Consider the following 18,552-nt stretch of genomic DNA (forward strand, 5'->3'; position numbering starts at 1 on the left):
ACCATGTTCTCCTGTGTCCTGATCTTCCAGGCCTTCATGTCCATTCTGACGTTAATAGCAGCTTCTCAAAACAAGAAGTTGCCTGAAAGTTTCAATGAAGCCAAGTTTATCTCCTTCAGCATGTTGGTTGTCTGCAGTTTTTGGCTTTACTCTATTCCAATGTACTTGAACATGAAGGAAAGAAGTGTGTCGCTTTTCATTATCAGTTCACAGTTGAGTTCTGCTGCTGCATTTCTGGCTTTTATGTTTTTTCCTAAATGTTATATCATTCTTTGGAGGCCTGATCTGAACAAAAGAGAGCACATAATGAGGTCATGAAATGAATAATATGTGTAAAATAGATTTCTCAGATTTGGGAAGAGCCGAAGAGGCTGTGCTAGTCTGCAATACAGGGTCAGTCACCATGTTCTAACTTGCTCCTGATCTTTTATGGCTTCTTGTCCATTCTAACAGTAAATTTGCTAACCAGGAAGTTTCCGAATCCTTTCAGTGAGGCCAAGTTTAATTTCTTCAGCATCTCGGTTGTCTGCAGTTTTTGGCTGTTTTCCCTGTCCTGGTCTACTTTCACACCAAACCAAAAACATGGTTGTTTTTGCGATCATCTCAAACTTAAGTTCTGGGGCTGTAGTGCTAGCTTTTAGGTTTTTCACAAAATGCTACATCATTCTTTTGAGGTCTTATCTGAACAGAAGGGAGCACCTAATGAAGTAATGAAATGAGTGTGTAAAATATCTTTCCTAGATCTGGAAGCGCTCTATAATTGAAGAAATTGGATTTGAATACAGGGAAGCCTCAACTGCAATGTCTTTTTGTGTTCTGTTCTACACAGATTTCCTGATAGTTACCAAAATCACTCTGGCTTTCTGGCCATTAATTTGTAAGACAGAGTTTAACGAAATTATGTCTCCCATCATCGCCTTCACCAAATTCCTTTCCCTCAATGTTAGCTTATTTAGCAGAGTGCATCTACATATCCACATAAATCTGAAATAACCAGATTGCCTTTTACGAAGAAGAATGAATAAAAATGAAAAGATAAAGGAAGTATATTTTTCCTGTCGTCCAATTCTCTTTTTATTCACTGGGATATTTCCTCCTCCATATTTTTCCTTCATTTGAGTTGGGAGAAAGGCAGTCCATTATTTCATTTGCAGTTCTAATAGAATGGTTCCAAACTTTTTTTCAAAGTCACAGTATTATTTGATAATAGCCAAATAACCTGTAACCGCCCTCACCACTGGCATAGAAAGGCATTTTAAATGGGGTAAAGTTATCCCTTTTCAGGAATTAGATGCTTCTTTCTCCCCCAAAAGGCCTGTTTCTCATACATACGCACTAACTTCAATAGAGGTTCGCAAAGGTGAAAGAAGAAACTATTCAGCAAACACTATAACCCAAATATGGAAACTTATGACTCCCCCACCCAGAAAACACTTTGCGACAACCTTGAGGATCATGATCCCCAGATTGGGAAGCCTGGATCTGTTCGAGTACGTTTAAACAACTCCTAATACTGCTGGTATTTGCTCTTTATTACCCATCTTTTCCAAACACTCTTAACCAAATAACTCGCTTCTTCCTTAATAAAGTGTCCAAATTCCATTTTAAATTTCCTGGAAATTTCTCTGACTCTCCAACTGTATATGGTGCAGATCTAAATGGAATAAGTATTCTTCTATACATGTTCCGAATCACTAACTCTTTTTTTTATTGCCATGAGACATTATAAAACCTAAATTTGAGGCCTCTTGGGCATTGGGGGGGAACCAAAATGGATAGGCTTTCTGGTTTAACTAGTCCAAACACTTCTCTAGCTTCATTTGCTATCCCAACGCTTGCTGGGAGCTTTATTTCTGAGCAGTAAAAGTGAGCGGAGCTAAGCCTCAAGATTTTTCCAGTTTAGGACACTCTCTCTGAAACATCATCATGTTTAGGTTTTTGGAAGTGATGTAGAACTCTCAGAAGAGAGAGTTATGGTATTTTTAGTCCAGGAATTAAAAAACACATACACACACACAGACGTGCGCACACACGCACGCATGCACACATTCCTAATGATACCTGATTACAAACAGTTACTTCCATAATGTTATTCATAGTTCCAGTTACTGTTAAAAAGATAATGTAATATAAATACTGCACTGGTGGAAATATATCTTGCTTATTTTGTAAAGGGATTTATTGATCTCTCACCCGTCTTTTAAAAATTGAACAGAAGCAACTCTACTTCTTTACATTGGGCTACTTATGGTAAATTGATGGGGTGGCGCTGCGGGTTAAACCGCAGAAGCCTCTGGGCTGCAAGGTCTGAAGACCAGCCGTCGTAAGATCGAATCCACGCCACGGAGTGAGCTCCCGTTGCTTGTCCCAGCTCCTGACAACCTACAGTAGTTATTTGAAAGCATGTAAAAATCCGAGTAGGTCATAGGTCGGGGAACAGGGATAAATTACCCCAAATGAGGTAAAAGTGAAAATCATGGGGGTAATGAGCAGAGTGCTACACCCCTCCCTCCCAACCTCTGCAGCCAAAACTCAAATTGTAAGCCACCTCTCCCTGTTACTTCCTGGTTGCAGCAGGCACTTGTAAATCCTCTGTTAGTTGAGAGATCGAGAGATAAGCTCCTTGATTGGTTGCAGCTGTGGATTAGCCCCAGACAATCAATCAATCAATCTGGGGCTTCTGAATGATTGCTTCCTCCGGAAATGACTGCAAACAAGCAAGCAAGGGAGGAGGGAAGAAAGGTGTGAGAGACCGAGGAACTCATCAAGCTTATTTAAATGTATGTAATTGTAGAAAATGGAGGGAGGGAGGAAATGGGTGTGTGTGTGTGTGAGAGAGAGAGAGAGAGACAGAGAGAGAGACAGAGAGAGAGACTGGCTGACTCAAAACTATGAAAAAGAGCTAACAGTTAGCAATTTGGTCTCAAGTTCCTCTGCCCCTTCAAAATCCAGCTTATCCTTCTGGGAGTTCTCGGTCCACATACTGCTGAAGCATGCCGTGGAGGATTTTGAGCATAACTTTGCCCTTCTTTGGGACTGGGATGTAGACTGATCTTTTCCAATCCTCTGGCCACTGCTGAGTTTTCCATTGATGATGATAAAAAAAGCACACTGGTCCTTTGATATTGGGCTGTGACACCAGGGTGGGTGACATGACCTTTAGCCTGGTTTGTTCCTTTTTGCACACCACGCATAGAATGAATAAAGTGGTAGGGACACACACACACCCGAATTCTGCATTGGTTGTCTCTAGCAAGCATGTCATTCATAGCAGGGCAAAAGATGTGATTGTTTCTGAGTTCTCCTCCATCTTGTCCTTAAAGTGTGTCTTTTTGGCTCAAACGCTCAAAGGATGCTTGGATTAAAAATATATATATAAAGTGTATTGTGAGTCACCTCAAGGGCTCCCAGAAGGTTGTCTGGCCCCACTGCAAAAGCCCTGGGAATCCTGGGAAACAGCAAGCTTCCCTAACCAGTGGGGATGTGCTCCTCACAGGTGGAGAAAGGAAAACTGCCTGATGTGTAACCTTTGGAGGGCACAACGATGGGAACAAGAGGGTAGCAGTTGCATGACATGGGGTCATTGCCAACCACGTTGCATGAAGGGGAGAAGCACAGAGAGGCGGTTGAGCATTGGGACCCCATTTCTACACCTCCGCAAAGTTACAAATGAGAATAGAGGTCATGTGGAACCACCACTTCCTGCTTAGCTCATTCAGCCATGGAAGGCGTTGGGGACCTGAGGCTCCAGCAATGCAGCCCCCCAGCTGATCCAGTACCAACCCAGCCTTGGTATCCATGCTGCCTGACAGGAGCCATGCCACCTATTCCAACCCACTTTTACTGCTAGACACAGAAGCAGCAAAAGGTGTGGCGATGGAGACTCTGGGAGGTCCAATACTGCACAGCCTGGTCCCCATCCCCTGCCTTTACCACCCTAAAAGTACTGGGTTCCAATTGGGAATTCATACTTCCTACCTGTTTCCCCAGACCTGGACTTTCAGGGACCCCAGTCCGATGAACTGTGCCAAGCTTCTTGGCTCAATCAACATAGACTCTGTGAATTATTCAGAGTATGCCTTCCTGGTTATGTCACCACCTCTCTTCACATAATCCTGTTTCAGCTTTTTCATTCTTATTCTAGTATCTGAAATGCCAGTGTGGTATTCCTTAGTCCAAAGTTTCCAGGCATTATTAATAAAGCCAGGTTTATCACTTTCAGCATGCTGGTGTTTTGTAGGGTGTGGGGGTCTTTTGTTCCAGTTTGCCTAAGAACCAAGGGCAAATACGTGGTAGCTGTGGAAATCTTCTCCATCTTAGTCTCCAATGCTGGATTATTGGTTCGTCTACTTCCCCCTAAATGCTATATAATTATCTTCAGGCTTGACCTAAACAATAAAGAGCAATTGAAAAAAGACAAATGGCTTTTAAAAAAAAATCACCTGAAATGTCTTGTTAGAAGGAACCACACAACTCATGTCTGGGTCATTTCTAGACCAACAGCCACAAAAGTCATTGTGAGGGAACTTCAGAGGTCTTTGGAAAAAGGCACACTCCCTGCTTGGTTGTGAGAAATCAACACCAAAGAAACCACACTGCCCTCCATTTTTCTGACTTTTCAAAAGCACATACTGTACTTAATTAGGGAACATTGTACCAACAGGAAGAGCCAAACACTTTGAAAATCTAGGTAGTAAGGATGTTTCCCAAAATTGAAGACACCAAGGAGACTGACAAATTACAAGCACCAATAGACAGGCCTCCAGTTGCCTATGGCCCTTTGCACCCCTGCTGGCCAAGACTGTCCCATGGAATCGGGACATCTACTAGACTACAATATTGTCAATTGACATCATGCATTGGTGAACTGGCTTCACAACAATGTGCTCAACTTTGGTTTGACTGTGTCAGTGTTTATGGTACTTCCACATCTGGTGTCTTAAAACACTTCAGGGAATACGACTCCTCACTCTGTAATTATCTAAGGCAGCCATTATTTAACCCCCTGACGGCCATGGTCGAAAGCTGATCATTAAAACTGCAGATTCAAAATATCCTATAATTATCATGGAGAAATTGAGGCTCCATAAGTGAGGAGCCTGTATCACTCTTTAAAGCAGGGGACACTTTTCTTCAGTGTGAAACATTTGATTGGCATATCCATGGGCTCTGCAGCTTTTCATATGAGGGTGTTTCAAGCCATCTGGTGCTACTTTGTGAAAATGGTTAATATAAGTACAGGGTACTACGTATCATGGGAAGAAGGTTTCGCTTTCTGGATGAGAGGGTATTTTTTCTCCCTGCAACTCCTGGTACTGCTGTTTCTGCCTCCAACCGACTGTCAGATCTCTTCTCCTATGTGTTTCATGAAATACCTTCCCCAGGTGCTGTACCACTTTGATCAGCCAGGTAACCTCGTCATTGGTGGAATCACCTCTCAGCTTCTATCCATTTCTGAACCTTTGTCGTTTGATAGACGTGACGAACAGAATCCAATCGGTGAAGTCATGTAAGACAATGTAAACATTTACTAAGCTGTATTTATTTCAAATGGCATAATACATAGCAATTGTTTCATCGGAAACTAGTGATAAATAATATGAACAGTGGAACACTCAGAAAATTATTTTTTTAAAAAGGAATTGAAATGGCAGCAGAAAAATTTGTTCTCACAGTGAAATTTGTTTTGTGGAAGGAAAGACTCATGAAAAAATATTCTAGGATTTCTTGGTAGTGTCTCCACATCCCACCTCTAAATAAATGGCAAACTGCTCTGATGTGTTACAGTTGCTCTACAGAATTCCATCTTTTCTTCACAAGATTAAACTGAACCATCACATTCCAAAAGCTAGGGGGAAATGATGCCGTAAGGTCAAAATTCAAAAATATTTGTTGGGCTAAAAATTGTATCAGCTGTTTTTGTCTGTCAAAAATATACCTGGTTTGGTTTATAGTCCCATATCTTGAATTTTCAGTGTTGTCGAAACTCTGTTACAGGTCTGTCACTGTGTCAGTTCAAACTAAAAGAACATGACTTTGTGGAGACAGAAAAAGGTCCTGTTCTGATTCGTAAAGCTTAAAGCAACTCATTAACATGCAAGGGATCAAGACTTGTTTTAAAATGTATTGGAAATAATATGAGTTAATTTCTTCAAATAACTCTATACAATTTGCATATAATTTGAAGTTGTATATCTGATGGAGTTGCCTATCTGATGGAATGTGCAAATAGCCACGAAATTGAAGAAACATCCTTCACGTATCCTGACAGCAACCTGCCAGAATATTATCCTTAGGATGTGAAAGCCCATTAGAAACCAAAACAAAGGTGTCAATTAAATAATCTGTGAGGCTATTCTAAAATAGTTCCATGTACAATTGTGGTTTCTGAAAGTTCTGGATGGTTTTAAAACATCCTATCTTCTCAAATCACAGAATACGGCTGGGATGTTCAATACGATAGGATAGGATAACTTTATTTACGGTCAAAGACCAGCAAGGTTGGGATGTTCAATAGGGAATATATACAGTAAGATGGGCAGAGTAGGAGCCAAAAGGAGTTTATACAGTATAGAAGAGTGGTTCTCAATCTTGGATGTTTTTGGAGTAAATCTCCCCAAAGACTTCACCAATAGTTGTGCTGGCCAGGATTTCTGGGAGTTGCAGTTCGAGAACATCTGGGGACCCAAGGTTCAGAATCCACCTTATTGCCACGATCCAACCACTATTTGGTTCCAACAACACAGCATCTATCGGTTTCATTCCCATTGCTCCTGTTGCTGCATTTTATGGTGCACGAAACCTTTTTCAAGGCTTTCTTAGCCCTCTACACCATTTTTGTGGAGCACACAAGGGACGTGGTGGCGCTGCGGGCTAAACTGCAGAACCGTCTGTGCTGCAGGGTCAGAAGACCAAGCAGTCGTAAGATCGAATCCACGTGACGGAGTGAGCTCCCGTCGCTTGTCCCAGCTCCCGCCAACCTAGCGGTTTGAAAGCATACAAATGCAAGTAGATAAATAGGGACCACTTCGGTGGGAAGGTAACAGCGTTCCGTGTCTAAGTCGCATTGGCCATGTGACCACGGAAGATTGTCTTCAGACAAAACGCTGGCTCTATGGCTTGGAAACGGGGATGAGCACCGCCCCCTAGAGTCGAACACGACTGGACAAAAATTGTCAAGGGGAACCTTTACCTTTACCTTTTACACAAGTGGACATCCCATCCTTAACACCTGTAATTCTTAGTACATTTATTTGAGAGTAAATTCCATCAAACGGAAGGAAACCTTGTTGTTGTTGTTTAGTCATTAAGTCGTTTCCTACGCTTCGTGACTCCATGGACCAGAGCACACCAGGCCATCCTGTCTTCCACTGCGTCCCGGAATTTGGTCAAACTCTGGGAGGCAGTGGAAGGGAACCTCCATCTGAGAAAACATGAATCAGAATTTCACTGTTATTAAAAATAGCAGAATCTGGAAACAATCTAGTATGTCTTTTTAACATCGTCTAGATGTGGGTCTTTTTTTTTTCCCTTTAGCACAATACCAAAGAACTACCAACATGTCTTGGCCTTGGCATTTGCTGTGAAGAAGATCAACCAAGACCCCACAATTTTACCAAATGTCACCTTGGGGTTCCGTGTTTACGACAGCCAATTTGATGCCAAGATGACCTATCAAAACATCTTGAATATTCTCTTCAGTCAGAAGAGGACAGTTTTAAACTACAACTGCGACATCCATAAAAATCCAGTGGCTGTCATAGGTGGCTATGATTCCGACATTTCTTTCCATCTAGCTACAATCTTGGGTCTCTATAAGATTCCACAGGTAAGATGACCCACGCTTGGAGTGTTCCTCTTTACCTGTGAAAGTTCTTTTTCTTCTTTTATTTGCTGTTTTGAAGTCTTGTTCCTATTTTCTGCATGGGAGAAAAAGGCCTGTCTTCACATGATACATGTTTTCAGAGAAAGGGCAATAAAAAAAAACATACCCTTTTTGTACAGTCCTTTCCTTCTACAGTGGTGCCTCTACTTATGAACATCCCGACATACAACCATTTCGAGTTACGACCAGCTCCGGCCACAAAAATTTGTTTTGACTTGTGGCCTGAGCTTCCAGATACGAACAGGAAAAGGCAGGGGGGAAAGGTGGGAAATTCAAATTCACGTCTTTGAGTCTGTCTCAAGTCTGAGTCAAAGTCTTTGGTACCAAGTCCCAACTCCCTATTAAAAACTAGGGGTTTTTTTTTTTCTTCTTCTTCAAAAAAGGAGGAGTGGGTTAGTTCTGAGACATGATTCATGGCCAAGTCATTTTTAAAAAAAACCTGAGTCAAATCCAAGTCGTCACCCATGCAACTTAAGTACAACTTGACAATGAGTGCCACAACCCAGGTTCCCATCCCTACAAATCTAATCTTTTTGACACATGAATTGGCATTAAGAAATCTCTGTAGGCATTGTTGTCCAAAATGATACTGACTGGGTGGATATCAGATGCTTACTCTCTTACCTGAAAATATTCCTTCCATGTGTCCTTCAATCTCTTCTTTTCTCTTTCTTAGATTACTTATTCTTTATCTCTCCCAGAAGTGAGTGAGAAGGGGCAAATTTCTTCCTTATACCAGGCGACCCCCATGGAAGAATATCAGTATGCCGGGATTGTCAAACTTCTTCAGCATTTCCACTGGACCTGGGTTGGCCTCATTGCAGTAGATGACGAGAAGGGGGGAAAGTTTGCACAGACTTTGGCACACCTGTTCTCTCTCAGTGATATCTGTACGGCATTTTCCGAAAAATTACCGCGGCATGGTAACATCATTAACATCCTTGAACAGTTTGACCCTTACATGAACGTGGCCACGTCTCTACAGACAACACAAGTCAACACATGTGTTGTCCATGCTAACAGTGGCACAATGCTAAGTATGCAGTTGATGTTGAATCTGGCAGAATCAAGTTCCATGACACCTATAAGGAAGGTATGGGTGATGACAGCTCATTGGGATTTCTCCTCAGAGACATTTCATAGATACTTGGATATACAGGTTTTCCATGGAGCCTTATCTTTTGCTATTCAATCCGATGACGTCGATGGGTTCCAGAATTTCCTTGAGACTCTGAATCCCTCTTCTGATGCAGCTGATGGTTTTATCAGGGTCTTCTGGGAGCAGGCATTTGGTTGTGTCTTTCCAGATTCAGATCTGGATCAGGAAGGAAAAGAAATCTGCACTGGAGAGGAGAAGCTGGAGAGCCTTCCTGGGCCCATTTTTGAAATGAGCATGACCAGCCAAAGCTATATCATCTTCCATGCCGTCTTTGCTGTGGCCTATGCTTTACATACCATGTATACATCTGCAAGGAAATACAGAGGGACGGTCTTTGAAAACAGAGTGAATTCTGCTCGGTCCCAACAGCTGCTGGTAATGCCTGAGAGAAAAACTGAAGTCTTGCCCTTCTCTTCTTTCTTCCAGCATTTTTTTCTTTTTTTAAATGATTGTCATTATTTATGATTGTCATTATTTTTTACATGAAGAGTCTGAGGTATGAGGCTCTGGCATTCACCAATCATCCCCAGAGCATCAACACTATAGAAGCCACTTGATTTTCTACAATAAAGTCCCATGTCCTGGCCTCTCTTTGGCCCTCTCTTTGGCCTTTTTTCCCTTCCTCCTAATTCTGAATGTATTTAGATTATTCCAAATTTTTAGATAATCAGCCATTGTTAGATCTTCTGCACCATGTGTGGCACGTATCTTGAACCATCCATCTTTGGGAAGATGCTAATCATTACACCCAAATTTCTGTTGCAGAGTGGTTCATTCCTTGAATAGTTCAACTTTTTGGAACTTTTACAAGCAGCTACGTAGAAGCTGCAAGCCTAAGCATAAATAATTTTGTTTTTGACAAACAACGGCAAGCTAAAGAGTGCAGAACACCATAAATGGAGTGATACACTCGCCTCCTATTCTGGGAAAATACTGATCCAAAACATGCCTCAGAACATAAAGTTGTTTCATGCAGTGCAGCTCACTTACTCTGAATGCTAAGTTATACAAATTTGTAAGATTAGAAGTTACTGATTCAGATACATTCTAAATTCCAAGCTATATTAGACTCAAAATGAACCAGACAGCCATTACTCAGACATGATCTGTCAATCCATCAGTCTGTCCATCCGTCCATCCGTCCGTCCGTCCATCCATCCATCCATCCATCCATCCATCCATCCATCCATCCATCCATCCATCCATCCATACCACAGACCTTCCCCTATACCAAAAGTGTGCCGTGCTGTGATACGTTTATGTTAAATATAATTTTTCAAACTCTTCTTCAGGTTAGGAATTTTTTGATTGGTTATTAGGACTTCTCACTTCAGGAAAAGAGAATCATTGGCTCAAACTCCATTTAGTAAAAATAAATGTGTAATTATTATTTTTTGTTCCTGTCAACTTCTACTATTACTATTTGTAATAGTAAAAGTTACTGCTTCCAATATATTCTGAATTCCAAGCTAATTTAGACCTAAAATGAACTAGACAGCCCCTACTCCTTTGTTATCTATCTATCTATCTATCTATCTATCTATCTATCTATCTATCTATCTATCTATCTATCTATCTATCTATCTATCTATCTATCTATCTATCTATCTATCTATCTATCTATCTATCTATCTATCTATCTATCTATCCATCCATCCATCCATCCATCCATCCATCCATCCATCCATCCATCCATCCATCCATCCATCCATCCATCCATCCGCCTGCCTACCTGCCTGCCTGCCTGCCTGCCTGCCCATCCTCTTCACCATAGATCTTCCTCAACCCCAAAAGTGTGTACTATTGTGATACATTACAATAAATGTAATTTTTCAAACTCAGACTTCTACAAGGGAATTTGGGTTGATTGACAGGATTTCTCATTTCAGGAAATGAAAATCATTAATCCCAAATCCCATTAGTTACACCAACCAGATTAATACACTCATTTGCAAATCTTAAGACATGAATGTAAATTATCAAGGAGTGTAGCTTTGCACATAACAACTAAGGCATTGCTAACTTCTGAATTTTTGACAATTCTCCACCAAGATTTATGTCAGTTACATAACCACCAGCAGGAAACCACAATAGCATTTTGGCCATCAGGTCTGATGGAGAAATAGTTAAAAGAATTTAAACCCCCAGGATTTTGATAGATTGTGAGACTTGCTGTATCTTGCCAATATTTTTGTACAATTTGAATGATTTTCTTTCTTTGTAGCTCCACACTTTTCTGAGAAGCATCTCATTTAATAACAGTGCAGTAAATGATGGGTTGGCCGCTGGATTTGATGTCATCAACTGGATCACTTTCGCAAACAAATCTTTCCAACGAGTAAAAGTGGGAAAGTTGGATCTCCGAACATCACCAGAAAAAATGTTCTCCATTAATGAGTCAATCCTTACATGGCACAGCAGTTTTAACCAGGTGGTACCTGAATTAAATTTCAGATATAAAAGGTAAAGGTTCCCCTTGACATTTAGTCCGGCTGCGTCCGACTCTAGGGCACAGTGCTCATCCCCATTTCCAAGCCATAGAGCCAGCGTTTCTCCATAGACAGTTTCCGTGGTCATGTGGCCAGCGCGACTAGACACGAAACGCCGTGACCTTCACACCGAGGTGGTACCTATTTATCTACTCGCATTTACATGCTTTCGAAGTGCTAGGTTGGCAAGGGCTGGGACAAGCGACAGAAGCTCCCTCCATCACGTGGATTCAATCTTACGATGGCTGGTCTTCTGACCTTGCAGCACAGAGGCTTCTACGGTTTAACTGCAGCGCCACCACATCCCTGAATTTCAGATATAAGGAGGCATTTAAATTATCCTTCATTTGCTTTCAAACTAAGTCTGCTCCATAGCCTTTTTTGTTTCTGATGAGGATTGTATGATCAAGATTGAAACTAGAGATGGGCACTAAGTGGAAAACCAGTGGTTCAAGATGGTTTGTGGTTCATGGCTACCCATGGACCATGAACCGTGAACAGTCACAACGCACACACACTGAAAAATGAGCCAGTTCACAGTTCAACTTCCAGGTCCATTCTGGGGCGAGGGAACCACCTTTCTGCCCCATTCACACTGCTCCCATCACTTCCCTGTCTGGTCCTGATAGCACCTTCACCTCCATCTTCAGAGACAGGGGGCCAGCTTCCCTCCCAGGAGCAGGACTCACTGGCTATACACTTGCCTTCTCCACCCAGCTGATAGGCAGGTGCATGATAGGCAGGCTCTGGGAAGGACAGGTGACCTACTGTCTCTGTGTATGCACCCGACTATCATTAAAATGGGGTGAAACGGTGATGAAAAGTTGAACATGTTTTCCCGCCATTACAATTGTGAGACTTTGTCCATTGCTTTCTGCAAACAGACATTATTTTTTTTTTCCTTTATCTCCCTTTTGATGGCTAGGCTGTGCCCTTCAGTCTGTGTAATGATCCGTGTCACCCAGGTTCCAGTCGAAAGAGGAAGGAAGGGAAGCCGTTCTGCTGTTATGATTGTGCTCCATGCCCAGAAGGGAAGTTTTCGGACCAGAAAGGTAAAAGGTGTTGTATGAATGAACCATGATAACATGGTTCATTCTTTGTTTCATCTTTTATTAGATTATTTTTATTATATGTTATGTTACGATGTCGTAAGCCACCCAGAATACTGGTTTGGCCACTAGGCGGCTAGGATAAAATTACCACATTTTTCCGTGTATAAGATGCCTCAGTGTATACGATGCCGCCCCCCCCCCCAATTTTCTAACCCAAAATTAAGAAATCTAAGTGGGGCTTAGCAAGTGTAGGGGGAAAGGGATCACAGCACTGCAGGATCGCTTTGATCCCTGCTTTCCCCTCCACTTGTTTTTGTTCTCTCCTCAGCTTACTTCCGTGTATAAAAAAAACCTCGATTTTTAGTCTAAAGATTTTAGACAAAAGTATAGTCTTATGCACGGAAAAATATGGTATATTCCCATCAGGATGGGAACCAAAGGAGATGAAAACAATTGATGTGCAGATACGGAGGAAAGGTAACTTAGAGGGAATTTTGGTTGTATCTCAAGCTGGGCGTAAAATATTAAATAAATAGAATAAAACATATATTCACATTTCTGGCCCTCGGCCATATCATGGGTTGCACGCCATGGTGGGTTTCCCTCTTCAGAGCTGTTTCTCGGAAAGCAAGTCAATGCTGATCTGCCGGCTTATGCCCATTGTAATGAGTATCAAACACATACAAATATATAACCCCCTCATGGTGGTCATTTTACAATTTGTAGAGCAAGTTACAGTATCAAACTCTGCTTAAAACTGAGATTTTTTGCCAGCATTTTACCATTTTACTGGAGCTTCTCTCCAGAATTTATTTTCTCACTCTATTTCAGTTGTAGTTTAGAGAAATCTACTCCTTTGACTTTTTATTTTATTTTTTTTATTCATTTCCCATTAGATAAAGAAAGATTATAGGGAAGGGGATTTGGATCAGAAGCCTCTGTACTGCAGGGTCAGAAGACCAGCAGTTGTAAGATCGTATCCACGCAACGGAGTGAGCTCCCGTCGCTTTGTCCCAGCTCCTCGCCAACCTAGCAGTTCGAAAGTATGCAAATGCGAATAGCTAAATACGTACCACCTCGGTGGGAAGGTAAAACAGCGTTCCCTAGTCACACTGGCCACGTGGCAATGGAAAACTGTCTTTGGACAAGAGCTGGCTCTACGACTTGAAAATGGGATGAGCACTGTCCCCTAGAGTCGGAAATGACTGGACCAAAAATTTGTCAAGGGGAACCTTTACCTTTACCTTTTATTGGGATAAATAAAAATACAGAATTTGATAGGGAACAGTATATATCATTATTACACTTGTCGATATGTTTTCTTACTAAGATGACTTGACGCTTAACGTATCATTTTTTTACCTAAGTCATTAAAATCTAAAATTATATGTTATATTTCCTTTCTCATAATTTTAACCCATTCATGTTCTCATCTCTCATCCAGTTACACAAAGATTCAAACTTTTTTCTAGCCTCAGCAATTTCTTTGTCTTTCAATACTTCAGTTAAAATATCCCCCTCTATATCCATGTATTAAGTCATTTTCCTAATAGTCTGAGCATGTGGTATAATGTAGCGTGTAATATACTAAAGCCTGATATCTATACCTAAAGATACAGATAATTGCTTCAACTGCCCAGAAGATCGATATCCTAGTCAAGGGAGAAATGAATGCCTGGCCAAGGAGCTCAACTTCCTCTCCTATGATGAACCGTTGGGCATCGTTTTGGCTGCTTCTGCTCTGGCTCTTGCTGCGATCACGGCTTTTGTGCTCGGAGTCCTAATAACGCACAAGAACACTCCCATTGTCAAGGCCAACAACCAAGACCTCACCTACTGTCTGCTCCTCTCCCTCCTCCTCTGTATCCTCTCCTCCTTACTCTTCATTGGACAGCCACAGACACTCACCTGCCATCTGCGACAAACAGCCTTTGGCATCATCTTCTCCGTGGCCGTCTCTTCCGTGCTGGCTAAAACCCTCACAGTGGTCCTGGCGTTCACAGCCACCAAACCAGGATCCAGGATGAGGAAGTATTTATGCCGAGGTTTTGCAAATTCCATCGTTCTCTGCTGCTCTTCGATTCAGGCAGGGCTTTGCCTGCTTCAGCTATGCGCCTATCCTTCATTGCCTCATTTGGACATGCACTCTCTGCCCGAAGAAATAGTGCTGGAATGCAAGGCAGGATCGGTCAACATGTTTTACTATATTCTAGGGTATATGGGATTCCTGGCTCTTGTTAGCTTCAGCGTAGCTTTCTTTGCTCGTAAGTTGCCCGACACGTTCAATGAAGCCAAATTCATCACTTTCAGTATGCTGGTGTTCTGCAGCGTGTGGGTATCTTTTGTACCAACCTACCTGAGCACTAAAGGGAAAGACACGGTGGTTGTGGAGATCTTCTCCATCTTGGCCTCCAGCGCAGGATTACTTGGGTGCATCTTTTCTCCCAAAATTTATATCATTATTTTAAAGCCAGAACTGAACAGTAAGGAGATGCTTGTAAGATGTAATAAGCAAAAATAATGCCCCACATAAGTCCTTCCTCCATATGTATACCATATGTGTAGCCTTAGAGTAGCTTCCTAGAGAACTCTGAAAAGCGAGGTCATGTGTGAGAATTAACTTGATGGCATGCAAATCTTTTTGATTAATATAATCAATTTTATGTGAGGATAGCGAGAAGAAATACATTAAATGGACCTCCATATGGCTGGTTCCCAAGGAAATAAGAAATTTGAAGCACAGTGGAGGGTTATATAGATGACATTTGCTTTTGACGGGGGGGCAGAGGGAAAGGATGCGTTGAAAGGTCATTCTGAAGTGAGTTAACGGTTGAGGCAGGAAGTCTCAGTACATCAAGATAGCCTCTCAAGGATCCTGAAGCTCTTACTGTACTTCCAGCAGGAGACTGAGAAACCAAACGCATTTGTCCTTATGGTTTATGCTAATTGCACAAAATATTTCCAGTGTCTATTCTCACTCTAAAACTAATCTCTCTCCCTCTCTCTCAATCTCTCTCTCTCTCTCTCTCTCTCTCACACACACACACACACACACACACACACACACACACAACAGATCTGTTTCTGTTTGTATTTTTTCTCTGAAATGTATTTATTCAAAGTTGATTCATCAGCTTATTTGATTTGTATTTTATCCCATCTTTCTCCCCTTAGTGGAAACCATAGCATGCAATATTAAAAACTAACAATTAATTAAACCAAATGAATGGAAAGTTAAAACTACAGTATATAAATACTTGGACATATGATTTATTTAATATGACTTGAAATCATAGCCGCCTAGAGTGGTTGTTCGACTAGATAGGAGGGGTACAAATACAGTAAATAAAATAAATAAATAAATGCTAAATAATCCTTTTAAGACCTAATTTAAATCAATTTAATTTAATTTAATTCAAACAGTGACTAGCAGCTAAAAATGAGATGTTAATTATCATGGACTAATCCTAAGGAACATGGTGGCACTACGGGTTAAACTGCAGAAGCCTCTGTGCTGCAGGGTCAGAAGACCAGCAGTCGTAAGATAGAATCCACGCAGCAGTATCAGCTCCCGTCGCTTGTCCCAGCTCCTGCCAACCTAGCAGTTCGAAAGCATGTAAATGCGAGTACTTTAGATAAACAGGTACCTCCTCTGTGGGAAGATAACAGCATTCCATGTATAGTCACACTGGCCACGTTACCACGGAAACTTTCTATGGACAAATGCTGGCTCTACCATGTGGAAAAGGGGATGAACACCGTGCCCTAGAGTCGGACACGACTGGACTAAATGTCAAGGGGAACCTTTACCTTTATCTTAACATACATTCCTTGATACAGACAAGCTTAAGCTAACCAGTTTCAAACTCCTAACAGTGCTGAAGGAGACAAACAGCTGATTCTGCCTTGTAATGATTCTCCCTCTTTTTTCCTAGTAAAAGACAATTTGCCAGATAGGTGATAAGTCGAGATGGGCACCGACCACTGGTTTGGTAGTTTGTACTACTTTGTCGACCATCACAACAGGTGTGTGCCGTTTCAGTGGCCCATCCCTGCCAGTGTGCGCCCGCTCAGAGGCAGCGCCCAGAGGTGGCAGCGCAGGGAAGCCAGGATGCTACCTTTGAATGGGTGCCCGCTGAAGGGGGCGGGGCACCAACCTGCTGAACACATGTTGCAGTGATCAACGAATTCGCACAAGCCACCGAACAGGCAGTTCGTGCTCATCTCTAGCAATAAGTTCTATCATGCACTCGAAACAATGAAATCAGACTGCAAATATAGGAACACAATGGCTTTGTCCATGAAATGTCCACTCTAGACATGTCCTAGACTCAAGGAGAGTTCTGTAGGACCATTTTCAGATTTAGAAAATGAGTGTGGAAGAAGACAGTCTTACGGGTGAACGAATCCCATGCATTTGCTTTGGCTTTAGCTTTAGGAAAAGTTGCATCGCTTTCACCGCTTGCTATGTTTTTATTTTGGGCTTGTTTTATTTATTTAAAAAAATTGTGGTGCTGGAGGAGGTTCTTGAGAGTCCCCTGGACTCACTCATAGGCATCCTTCAGTCTCGAAAGACTATGGTGACATGCTCTGAATTGAGGAGTGTCCCCTCCAGAGCATGAAGCCTGGGTAAAGAAATATGGAGGATAGGCTGTTACCCAAGCAGCAGATCCCCCCTCTCCATGTTGCTGAAATGGTCCAATGGAAAGGCAAGAGCCAATACGACTGGTTCCGGCAACGTCGCAGGAGTTGGCAGAACGACAAGAACTGCCTTCGGGACTCCAGCTCCGGATTTTGCCTCTAGGTTAACTCCTGAAGTCTTTTCCATGAATGGATATAGCCACAAGGCAGTGGAGGTTTGAAATCGGAGTTTTCCTTCTCCTGGATGGGCTGCCTTCCATGGCTGACAAGCCCCACCTACCTGGCCCCTGGACTGCAAGGAGAACAAACCTATCCATTCTAAAGGAAATCAACCCTGAGTGCTCACTGGAAGGACAGATCCTGAAGCTGAGGCTCCAATCCTTTGGCCATATCATGAGAAGAGAAGACTCCCTGGAAAAGACCTTGATGTTGGGAAAGTGTGAAGGCAAGAGGAGAAGAAGACAACAGAGGATGAGATGGTTGGACAGGGTCACCGAAGCGACCAACATGAATTTGACTCAGCTCCGGGAGGCAGTGGAAGATAGGAGGGCCTGGCATGCTCTGGTCCATGGGGTCACGAAGAGTCGGACACGACTAAATGACTAAACAACAACAATATGCCACTTTTCTCCTAAAGGATCCAAGGTGGCTTATCGTATTAAAAGAAACAAAGTTAACAGCTATGGTTGCAATTTGATAGGGATATTGTTTTTCGCATTTTTCATTTACTTACACACAGCCCAGAAAACTTTGCTCAACAGGTGGTCTGTACGTTAAAAAAAATAAAGGCTACGTATGAAAGAAACCAACTCTAAAATCCCATCGGCATTGAAAGTGTTGCTCTTTGACTGGATCGGGTCCCTGTTGACTTCACAACCCTCCTGCACCTGATGTTTTGCTGAATATGGGGAACGTAACATTTTAACCTGTAATTATCCAAGATTAGAGTTATCTGGTCTCATCACCACCACAGCTCATCTTGATTTTTTTTTTTCAGAAAAAAAAATTACACATGTATGAAATAACCCCTGAAGTGGTTAGATTAGGAGGTGAGGTTTGTGAAGCAACGAGAACCGTGTCATTCATAAAGTGCCCATTTTTACCTTTCCATTGAGAGGCTGGAAAGGGGTCTCCAGAGCCATGGCGATCAAGAAGTTCTAACCAAGATAAGGCTGGTTGATAATGGTTGGAAAAAGAAAGAAAGATTTTGTGTTGAAGGAAAACAGATTTGCCTTCTGCATGAAAGGTTACTTCTCGTCATTGAGACTCCTGATATTACTGCTCCTGCCTCAGACAGATTGCAAAATGAATTCTACTCTGTGTATC

At 42.0% G+C, this 18,552-nt stretch overlaps 1 protein-coding gene across 1 annotated transcript; it reads left to right on the plus strand.

The window, feature by feature from the left end:
- The first annotated feature begins 2,713 nt into the window (after window positions 1-2,713).
- LOC110087676 (vomeronasal type-2 receptor 26-like) lies at window positions 2,714-15,854 on the plus strand. The gene is made up of 9 exons (XM_078378445.1): window positions 2,714-2,780; window positions 5,385-5,509; window positions 7,537-7,828; window positions 8,562-9,374; window positions 10,070-10,071; window positions 10,262-10,289; window positions 11,269-11,475; window positions 12,459-12,585; window positions 14,199-15,854. The coding sequence occupies exons 3-9, from the start codon at window positions 7,667-7,669 to the stop codon at window positions 15,104-15,106; spliced, it is 2,247 nt and encodes a 748-aa protein (XP_078234571.1). The 5' UTR covers window positions 2,714-2,780; window positions 5,385-5,509; window positions 7,537-7,666; the 3' UTR covers window positions 15,107-15,854.
- The last annotated feature ends 2,698 nt before the right edge of the window (window positions 15,855-18,552 follow it).

Source organism: Pogona vitticeps, chromosome 6 (assembly GCF_051106095.1).
Source record: "Pogona vitticeps strain Pit_001003342236 chromosome 6, PviZW2.1, whole genome shotgun sequence".
NCBI classification, from domain to species: Eukaryota; Metazoa; Chordata; class Lepidosauria; order Squamata; family Agamidae; genus Pogona; species Pogona vitticeps.